The sequence below is a fragment of the Salvelinus alpinus genome, chromosome 12 (genome assembly GCF_045679555.1).
Source record: "Salvelinus alpinus chromosome 12, SLU_Salpinus.1, whole genome shotgun sequence".
Classification (NCBI taxonomy): Eukaryota; Metazoa; Chordata; class Actinopteri; order Salmoniformes; family Salmonidae; genus Salvelinus; species Salvelinus alpinus.
The window spans coordinates 25107076-25118591 of record NC_092097.1 but is presented as its reverse complement, the minus strand read 5'-3'; the positions used below and the strand labels follow the sequence as shown (position 1 = coordinate 25118591).

Sequence of the window (11516 nt, the reverse complement as noted above, 5' to 3'; positions counted from 1 at the left end):
ACGTAGCCTATGTAGTGATAAAGGGACTGCCAGGGCAGGGCTTGAGTTTACCATGCGACAAAAAGCACTACATCAAATGCCATAAACCCTTTGACAGAGGCATTTACATAGAAAGAGTGCACAACAGCTCTACCTAAATAGGGTTACTTAAGCTATTAGTTTGAGCCGGGCTTCTTCCTGTTCCTTCCGTGATTTGCATTTAGTGGTTGCCTTGTGGGAACGTTTTATATTTCTCATTTTCCTTTATGATTCTATGACACACCTTTACGCAACATTTAAAGGTTGCGTTGCCGCACTGTGTTTGACGGCAGTGAGTGCTGCAGGGCATGGGTGATCATTACCAGTAACGGCTGCCGTTAATGATGACAGTTTAGGCCTAGCAATTCAGCTTTGGCCACTGGCGTGGAAATATTTGAACCAATTACCCTTGTAGGCTTACATGAACCAAAACAATGATGTATGTCCATTAATCTGTTTTTTAATTAAACAAGTTATTTATTCATGAATTGGCTCCTGATTGCTTGATAGGTCATAGGCTAATACAACTATCTCACAGAAAGACCTGAGAGAGATGCAAGGTTAAAGACCGATTAGGCCCTTGCTATCGACCTGGGCTTGGAATTAGAATGAAGCAATCATGTGTCTCTGTAAATAATGAAAATTAATTAATTGGATTTCACTTTATTTCCTGAATAGAATCAGTTTTAGTGAAATAGGCCTAGACTAGCCTGGTTGCCTTCTCTGTTCATCTATTTCCCAAATGACAGGAGAGGCAAGGAGTGGAATGTTATCTAAAAATACTGGTATCCAGACTAGGCCTAGACCAGTAAAAAGGAAGAAACTGCGTGTTGTTTACAGAAATACTTATGTTTGAGTTGGCCTCATAAGTCATTGTGAACCCATTTACAACAACGACCTGCAATCATAGTCAGTAGGCTATCAGAGGGCTTTGGCAGATGTGTACTGATGGCGGAATTTGGTTGTGTCTCCTCACATCGCCTCTGTGGCTGAGAGAGAGAGGGAGAGAGAGAGAGAGAGAGAGAGAGAGAGAGAGAGAGAGAGAGAGAGAGAGAGAGAGAGAGAGAGAGAGAGAGAGAGAGAGAGAGAGAGAGAGAGCGATTGGGGGCGGAGACAAAGTTAGCTAGATACAAAACTGGAATGATGGACTCACACAGAGCAATATGGATTCTGCGAGTTCACGAGGCATCACCGAGGAGCCCCTCTGTCAATCATCACGCTTCTAACCAATAGAGTAGCTGTGTTGAGCGGGCTCGCCCATTGCGCCCCGCCCCCCTCCTTGAGTTGTCCTCGCCGTGCACGCGCGTGGTCCCCCCCAGGTCGCGAGGAGGAGGAGGAGGAGGAGGGATGAGGCGCGCGGAGGGGAAATGGCTGCCGAAAACAAGCCGGAAGGTAAGAGAGAAATAAGGTGATGATTCTGTGGTTGTTGTTGACCTCGAAAAAAGGGAGAGCGAGATAAGACGTTGGATTCAGGTAAGGGGATGGAGGAATAGAGAGATGGAGGAGCTTTCCCCTTTTTCATCTCTCGCTCTCTCCCAGTCCTGTCCTGTCCTGAAAACACGGACACTGAAGCGATGCTGAGATAGGCTACAGGCAGCCACAGACTTCAGCTCGATGACAAACGGTTACCGAGAGCAGGTTTGAAAATATGGGGATATAATGCAAACGAGTGTGTTTGTTTAGATACAGTACGTGAGAATGTTGTTTTCTTCGTTGCTTTGCGTGTCAGCGTCTCCCCTGGGTAGCAGGTTTACGCGGCTGAGCGTAACAGGATCTGAGTGGTTGTGAGAGCTTCACGCTGGAGGAATTCAGATGCTTTCTCAGCTCAGGCATCCCACACACACACGCTGGTAAAGCACGAAATCGTCCGTGTATCATCTGTGGTGCGATTCCTCCTCACGCACGCAACCCCGCAGTCTGTGCGGTCAGCCACAATGTGATGTTGTTTTTTACACGCTGTAGACGATGGAGAGTTGATTGATTATGATTCTACGCGGAACATACTGCAAGGCGGTCTGAAGAGCGTCTGCTATATGCCATTCCAGTATTATAAGAAAACAATACATTGATTCCAAATAATTAAAAAACACACTCACCTAAATCCAATGACATGGTGCAATTTTTTTCTTCACGTTGAATTCAGGACAGTTGATAACTCAACCAAATGTAAATCAAAACTAGACTTTGAACTGACTAACATCTGTGACCAGTGGGCCAAGTCTTTCTCTTCTGTTGAGGAATTCCCTGAAGGTAGATTTCACTCCCTGGTGTGAATGAGATACACAACAACAGAGGGTACTTTGTTGTCAACATCTTTCTTGTTACTATTCATAGTTAGTGTGTCACGAAAGAAAGATAAGCATTGTGTGTTTGTGTTTGTGCATGCAGCATACTTGCATACTTGTGTGTGGGTGGGAGCAATGTGTGCCAATAAAGCGATTTTTGATCTAGCTACAGCATCATTGTATATCCTGGGGATATACACTGAGTGTACAAAACATAAGGAACACCTGCTCTTTTCATGACATAGACTGACCAGGTAAATCCAGATAAAAGCTCTGATCCCTTATTGATGTCGCTTGTTAAATCCACATTAATCACTGTAGATGAGGGGGAGAAGACAGGGTAAATGAGGATATTTAACCCTTTAGACAATTGAGACATGGATTGTGTATATTTGCCATTCAGAGGGTGAATGGGCAAGACATAAAATGGAAGTGCCTATGAACGGGGTATGGTAGTAGGTGCCAGGTGCACTGGTTTGTGTCAAGAACTGCAATGCTGCTGGGGTTTTCACACTCAACAGTTTCCTGTGTGTATCAAGAATGGGGGCAAAAGGGGCGGTGCAACTCAATATTAGGAAGGTGTTCCTAATGTTTGGTATACTCAGTGTCTTTTGTTGGTCATAGTATCTGTCTCTCAACCTGCACTGTAAGCTGTGATCTTCAGTGCCACTCAACTCCCCCTCATTACTGATGCCTGGAGGAATAGATCCAAGTCCATTTGAATTAGAGAACAAAATAATTTGCATGTTTGAACATGTCATACCCTTTACATTGATGTTATTTAAGAAATTATAGTGAATTTAAAGGCAGACTTAATAATATGACATCATCATACATTATAACAGGGTTCTATAACAAATAAGAACATTCTAAATTCCCAATTTTAGTCTACCATTGAGGAATGTCCACATTGCATTAGGAAGAGACAATGTCATTTTTGGATGGTTTAAATTTAGCTGATGTTGATAAGACGCCTTGCTTTGTATGATGATGTGATATTGCTTACTGGCATTTCCATGTAAAAGGACCCATCAGCACCAACATGTGAAGTTTATAGGAGCATGTCAAATTGGGTGTCAAATCAAAGCTAAGAGCCTATATACATATATATATATATATGCATATACATTTTTCAACCATTTTCCATTCTAAAGATTAGGACTAAGCAAATGCTTTGATTTCTGGTCAAACAGATGGAAAAGGGGTCTTTGACTCTTAAGGAGCTGACCCTTTTTTTCAATTTTTGCCTAAAATGACATACAAGGATATTCTTGATATTCTTGATACCATTTTAAAGGAAACACTTTGAAGTTTGTAGAAATGTTAAATTCATGTAGGAGAATATAACACATTAGATCTGGTAAAAGATAATACAAAAAAAAAAACTTGAACAACATGTACCAGAAAAAGTCTTAAAAGGTTCACTACATGACCAAAAGTATTTGGGCACCTGCTCATCGAACATCTCATTCCAAAATCATGGGCATTAAATTGGAGTTGGTGCCCCCTTTGCTGCTATAACAGCCTCCACTCTTCTGGGAAGGCTTTCCACTAGATGTTGGAACATTGCTGCGGAGACTTGATTCCATTCAGCCACAAGAGCATTAGTGAGGTCGGGCACTGATGCAATTAGGCCTGGCTCGCAGTCTGCAATCCAATTCATCCCAACGGTGTTCGATGGGGTTGAGGTCAGGGCTCTGTGTAGGCCAGTCAAGTTCTTCCACACCAATCTTGACAAATAATTTGTGAATGGACCTTGCTTTTTGCATGGAGGCATTGTCATGCTGAAACAGGAAAGGGCCTTCCCAAACTGTTGCCTGAAAATTGGAAGCACAGAATTGTTTAGAATGTCATTGTATGCTGTAGCGTTAAGATTTTCCCTCCAGTAGAACTACGGGGCCTAACCTGAACCATGAAAAACAGCCCCAGACCATTATTCCTCCTCCGCCAAACTTTACAGTTGGCACTATGCATTCGGGCAGGTAGAGTTCTCCTGTCATCCGCCAAACCCAGATTAGTTCGTCGGACTGCAAGATGGGGAAGCGTGATTCATCACTCCAGAGAACGTATTTCCACTGCTTCAGAGTCCAATGGCGGCAAGCTTTACACCACTCCAGCCGATGCTTAGCATTGCGTATGGCAAACTTTGTTTTGTGTGCGGCTGCTTGGCCATGGAAACCCATTTCATGAAGCTGCCGACGAACAGTACTTGGGCTGATGTTGCTTCCAGAGGCAGTTTAGAACTCAGTAATGAATGTTGCAACCGAGGACAGACAATGTTTACGCGCTATGCTCTTCAGCACTCGGTGGTCCCATTCTGTGAGCTTCTGTGGCCTACCACTTTGCGGCTGAGATGTTGTTGCTCCTAAACGTTTCCACTTCACAATAACAGCATTTACAGTTGACCGGGGCAGCTCTAGCAGGGAAGAAATTTGACGAACTGACATGTTGGAAAGGTGGCATCCTATGACGGTGCCACATTGAAAGTCACTGAGTAAGGCCATTCTACTGCCAATGTTTGTCTATGGAGATTGCATGGCTATGTGCTTGATTTTATACGCCTGTCAGCAACAGCTGTGGCTGAAATTGAAGAATCCACTAATTTGAACTTAATAATGGTGCCAGGGGATGGTTGCCGTTTTATGGGCTCCTAACCAACTGTGCTATTTTGTGCGTTTTTTCACATTGTTTGTAACTTATTTTGTACATAATGTTGCTGCTACTGTCTCTTATGACCGAAAATAACTTCTGGACATCAGAACAGCGATTACTCACCTCGAACTGGACGAAGATTTTTCCTTTAATGAGTCCGACGCAAAGGATATACCGCTTCTCCAAGACCAGGCCCAAATCCCCTTCATTCGCGAGAAAAAAATATGCAAATACAGGGGGCGAAGATCAGGGTGCCTTGTGAGAATTCGTCGGCAAGTGGGTAACCCGCCTCTACCATCCGTTCTAATGGCCAACGTGCAATCACTATCTACCAAGAGAGTTTTCATCTATATTTTTCGTAGCCGTCTATTTACCACCAAAAACCGATGCTGGCACTAAAATAGCACTCAACGAGCTGTATAAGGCCATAAGCAAACAAGAAAATGCTCATCCAGAAGCTGCGCTCCTAGTGGTCGGAGACTTTAATGCAGGCAAACTTAAATCTGTTTTACCTCATTTTTACCAGCATGTCACGTGCAACCAGAGGAAAAATAACTCTAGACCACCTTTACTCCACACACAGAGACGCTTACAAAGCTCTCCTTCCACCTCCATTTGGCAAATCTGACCATAATTATACTGTATTCTCCTGATTCCTGCTTACAAGCAAAAACTAAAGCAGGAAGTACCAGTGACTCGCTCAATACGGAAGTGGTCAGATGATGTGTATGCTACGCTACAGGACTGTTTTGCTAGCACAGACTGGAATATGTTCCGGGATTCATCCAGGCCCAAATCCCTGTCATTCGCGTGAAAAAAAGACGCAAATACAGGGGCGGAGATCAGGGTGCCTTGCGAGAATTCGTCGGCAAGTGGGTAACCCGCCTCTACCATCCGTTCTAAGGGCCAAAGTGCAATCACTGGAGATTAAACTGGATGATCTCCGTTCGAGATGATCCTAACTACGGGACATTAAAAACTGTAGTATCCTATGTTTCACCAAGTCGTGGCTGAACGACGACACGGATAATATACTGTACACTTGGCTCGGTTTTCCGTGCATCGGCAGGACAGAACAACTACATCTGGTAAGACGAGGGGTGGTGGTGTGTGTCTATTTGTCAATAACAGCTGGTGCGCGATGTCTAATATTAAGGAAGTCACAATTTATTGCTCGCATGAGGCAGAGTAACTCATGATAAGCTGTATACCACCTCAGTCACCGGCTTTGTCAATAAGTGCATCAACGATGTTGTCCCCACAGTGACCATTCATACATATCCCAACCAGAATCCATGGATTACAGGCAACATCCACACCGAGCTAAAGGCTAGAGCTGCCGCTTTCAAGGAGCAGGACACTAATCCGGACACTTATAAAAAATCCCGCTATGCCCTCAGACGAACCATCAAACATGTAAAGCATCAATACAAGACTAAGATTGAATCCTACAACACCGGCTCTGACACTCGTCGGGGCAGGGCTTGCAAACTATTACGGACAACAAAGGGAAACCCAGCCTGCATGAGTGCACCAGCTGTTCCGGACGACTGTGTGATCACACTCTGTGAGCAAGACCTTTAAACAGGTCAACTTTCAAAAGGCCCGGCAGACGGATTACCAGGACGAGTACTCAGAGCATGCGCGGAACAACTGGAAAGTGTTTTCACTGACATTTTCAACCTCTCCATGACTGAGTACGTAATACCTACATGTTTCAAGCAGACCCCCATAGTCCCTGTGCCCAAGAAAGCGAAGGTAACCTGCCTAAATTACCGCCCCGTAGCACTCACATTGGTCAAGAGTTTCAAGTTCCTTGGTGTCCACATCCCCAACAAACTATCATGGTCCAAACACACCAAGACAGTCGTGAAGAGGGAACGACAACATCTTTTCCCCCTCAGGAAACTGAAAAGATTTGGCATGGGTCCCCAGAACGTCAAAAGTTTAACAGCTGCACCATCGAGAACATCTTGACCGGTTGCATCACCGCCTTGTATGGCAACTGCTCGGCATCCGACCATAAGGCACTACAGCAGGTAGTGCGTACGGTCCAGTACATTACTGGGGCCAAGCTTCCTAAGGACAGTCACTTTACCCCTACCTACATGTACAATTGATCTCGACTAACCTGTACCCCCGCACATTGACCTGGTAGCGGTACCCCCTGTATATAGCCTTGTTATTGTTATTTTGTTACTTTTTACTTTATTTAGTAAATATTTTCTTAACCCTATTTCTTGAACTGCATTGTTGGTTAAGGCCTTGTAAGTAAGCATTTCACTGTAAGGTCTACACCTGTTCTATTCGGCGCATATGGTAAATAAAATTTGATTATTTGTTTGAAAAGATATCCACATACTTTTGTATATAGAATGTATTAGAAATACATAAAAACACAATATTGAAGTAAAGACCCCTGCCAACTAATATCAACACTTATATTTAGTTTTGGAGAAATAATTTGCCTGCTGTAAGTTTAAGATATGTTGTCTTGTGATTCTGTTACCAAAAACCTACATATCTTTGTGACAACTCACAGAAGTTGTCACGATGTTCGTCTGAGGAAGAAGGATTAGACCAAAGCGCAGCGTGGTACGTGTTCATGATGTTTATTATAACCTGAACACTGAAACAAAAACAAAGGTGGAACAAAATGCAACAGTTCTGTCAGTTAATCACACAAAACAGAAAACAACTACCCACAAAACCAACATGGTAAATGGCAACCTAAATAGGTTCCCCAATCAGAGACAACGAGAAACAGCTGTCTCTGATTGGGAACCAATTCAGGCCACCATAAACCTAGAAGACAATACAAGACAATATAAACCCTAGACAATACAAAAACTAAACAAACCACACTTGTGACACCCTGACCTAACCAAAAAATAAAGAAAACAAATATAACTAAAGTCAGGGCATGACAGTACCCCCCCCCCAAAACCTAAAAATATAGGGGAGGGTCTGGGTGGGCATCTATCTGCGGTGGCGGCTCTGGCGCGGGACGTGGACCCCGCTCCACCTTAGTCTTGGCCCACTTCGGTGGCGCCTCTGGAGCAGGGACCCTCGCCGCCGACCCCGGACTGGGGACCCTTGCAGCGGGCCCCGGACAGGAGGGCGACTCTGGCGGCTCCGGACAGGAGGGCGACTCTGGCGGCTCCGGACAGGAGGAAGACTCTGGCGGCTCCGGACAGGAGGAAGACTCTGGCGGCTCCGGACAGGAGGAAGACTCTGGAGGGTCCGGACTGGAGGAAGACTCTGGAGGGTCCGGACTGGAGGAAGACTCTGGAGGGTGCGGACTGGAGGAAGACTCTGGAGGGTCCGGACTGGAGGAAGACTCTGGAGGGAGGAGACGCAGAGACAGCCTGGTGCGTGGGGCTGCCACAGGGCCCACCAGGCTGGGGAGACCTACAGGAGGCCTGGTGCGTAGAGGAGGCACCGGATGAACCGGGCTGTGGGGGAGCACTGGAGCTCTGGTGCGCAGCCTTGGCACCACTCCTCCAGGCTGAATGCCCACTTTAGCCCGGCCTCTCCAGAGTGCAGGCACAGGTCGAACCGGGCTGTGGGGGAGCACTGGAGATCTGGTGCTTACCGCTCGCACCTCTCCATTAGGCTCAATGCCCACTTTCGCCCGGCACGGGCGGAGCGCAGGCATAGGACGAACAGCACCCTCCCAGCGCCCCGGAGACACAGTACGCAGAGCCGGCGCAGGATACCCTGGGCCGAAACTGCGCACCGGAGACCAAACACGCTGAGCTGGCACAATCCGCCCTGGCTGGATGCCTACTCTCGCATGGCACTTGCGGGGGGCTGGCCTATAGCGCTCCGGGCTATGAGCACGCACTGGCGACACCGTGCGGTTCATCGCATAACACGGTGCCTGACCAGTACTACGCTGCTTCCGGTAAGCACGGGGAGTTGGCTCAGGTCTATCGCCTGACTCCGCCAATCTCCCCGTGTGCCCCCCAAAAAAAGAATTTGGGGGCTGCCTCTCGTGCCTGCTACGCTGCCTTGCCTCATATCGCCGCCTCCAGCTCTTCTTTCGGGCAGCGATATTCCCCAGCCTGTCTCCAGGGTCCCTTACCGTCCAATATCTCCTCCCAAGTCCAGGAGTCCTGAACCCTCTGCTCCTCCATACCACGCTGCTTGGTCCGTTGGTGGTGGGTAGTTCTTTAACGATGTTCGTCTGAGGAAGAAGGATTAGACCAAAGCGCAGCGTGGTACGTGTTCATGATGTTTATTATAACCTGAACACTGAACACAAAAAACAAAAGCGGAACAAAACGCAACAGTTCTGTCAGGTACTCACACAAAACAGAGAACAACTACCCACAAAACCAACATGGAAAATGGCAACCTAAATAGGCTCCCCAATCAGAGACAACGAGAAACAGCTGTCTCTGATTGTGAACCAATTCAGGCCACCATAAACTTACAAACCCCTAGACCATACAAAATCCCCATAGATAAACAAAAACCCTAGACAAGACAAAAACCCCTAGACAATACAAAAACTAAACAAACCTCCCTTGTCACACCCTGACCTAACCAAAAAATAAAGAAAACAAATATAACTAAAGTCAGGGCGTAACAGAAGTAACAAATAGTGGTAGACCTACCAATTAGTTAGTGTTTGTTTTTGAATTCTTAAGTGGTTAAAACTCATAATTCTGTTACCAAATTGGTAACGGAATTACTGCAATTGTATTGGCTACAATGGGAAATCATAATAGTCACAAACCACAGTTGGTTCCCCTGCTACTGTTCTCCCTTCCACTGGCATACTGTTATGTTCAGCTCATAACTGTTTTTTTTTCTTTCTGTCGTCTGGGCGTCAAAGACAGACTGTGAAAATAGTCTGGACAAACCCTCCATCTCACTCTCCCTCTCTCTCTCTCTCTCTCTCCCGTTAATGTCACCTCTCCTGGCTCTTACTGAACCCTACCATGACACCATATGAGGTTGGTGGCACCTTAATTGTGGATGACGGGCTCGTGGTAATGGTTGGAATGGTATCAAATAAATCAAACACATGGTTTCCATGTGTTTGATGCCATTCTATTTGCTCCGTTCCAGCCATGATTATGAGCCGTCCTCCCCTCAGCAGCCTCCACCTACCAGCTATTCCCTTTCCATTTACCATAACCAGCATCCTCACCCACTGAGCACCGACCGACACTGGACGTCCATGGACGTTGAAAAGTAGTTGACATTTGTTCAGTCCGCCCTGACCGGACCAAATCTGAACCAGTCATAGTGGTCTATGTTTCACAAGTTTGCACAGCACAGTACAGTGGAGCACAGTAGAGAACAGTACAGTGGAGCACAGTAGAGAACAGTACAGTGGAGCACAGTAGAGAACAGTACAGTGGAGCACAGTAGAGAACAGTACAGTGGAGCACAGTAGAGAACAGTACAGTGGAGCACAGTAGAGAACAGTACAGTGGAGCACAGTAGAGAACAGTACAGTGGAGCACAGTAGAGAACAGTACAGTGGAGCACAGTAGAGAACAGTACAGTGCAGTAAAGCACACTAGAGTAAGTACAGTATATTGTACTGTACTCTACTTAACTGAACATATCTACTTTACTGTACTCTACTGCACTTTGCTCTACTGTGCCGTACTGTGATGTCCAAACTCTATGATTGTTTCAGATTTGCCCTGGTCTGGACCAACCAAATGTGGTCTTATTTAGGGACAGAGCTCACTACAATAATAGCCAGTCTTTAGAATAACACCCAATAATAGACAAAAGAAGGATATTACATATTTCTACCTTTTGTGTACTTATTCAGGATACATCACCTTGAAGAGAATGACATTCATATCCAGAATGTATTTTACAACGGGCTTTATCTTCAATGGGGTCGCTAGAAGCCTGATTGTAGGACAGGCAGACAGACAAACACACAGACATAGAGGGGGACAAACATAAATGCAGACAGACACACTCACAAACATACGTAGCATACATAGCTACAGGCTTTATGGAGGCCGTGGGTTGAGAGTCCCGTTGCGTAGAGAAACTCCAGCAGATCAGAGAGGAGGAGCCCACAGGCACATAAACATGGAGTACCCCCACCTCGCTACATGCACGCACGCAGGCAGGCATGCAGGCAGGCAGGCTCATCCTTGGATGCCTGAAAGCCACTAGCAATGTCTTGTTGCTCTACTATCTGACTTATGTAAAGCGAGGATGCTACTGCAATATACACTGAGTGTACAAAACATTAGGAACACCTTCCTAATATTGAGTTGCACCCTCCCTTTAACCCTCAGAACAGCCTCAATTTGTCGGGCATGGAGTACAAGGTGTTGAAAGTGTTCCACAGAGATGCCCGCCCATGTTGACTCCAATGCTTCCCACAGTTGTGTCAAGTTGGCTGGATGTTCGTTGGGTGGTGGACCATTCTTGATAAACACGGGAAACTGTTGAGTGTGAAAAACCCAGCAGCATTGCAGTTCTTGACACACTCAAACCGGTGCGCCTGGTACCTACTACCACGCCCCATTCAAAGGCACTTCAATCTTTTGTCTTGCCCATTCACCCTCTGAA

At 46.0% G+C, this 11516-nt stretch overlaps 1 protein-coding gene across 3 annotated transcripts in view; it reads left to right on the top strand.

The window, feature by feature from the left end:
- Positions 1–1278: 1278 nt before the first annotated feature.
- Positions 1279–11516, top strand: part of LOC139535736 (calmodulin-binding transcription activator 1-like) — a 113769-nt gene continuing 103531 nt past the window's right edge. For 2 of the 3 annotated variants that reach the window (XM_071335487.1, XM_071335488.1), the window contains exon 1: positions 1286–1410. In XM_071335487.1, the coding sequence (XP_071191588.1) occupies positions 1386–1410 (25 nt within the window). In that variant the 5' untranslated portion in view covers positions 1286–1385. Of the gene's footprint in view, positions 1411–11516 lie in introns of all 3 variants that reach the window. The other variant, XM_071335489.1, reaches the window with a different exon arrangement.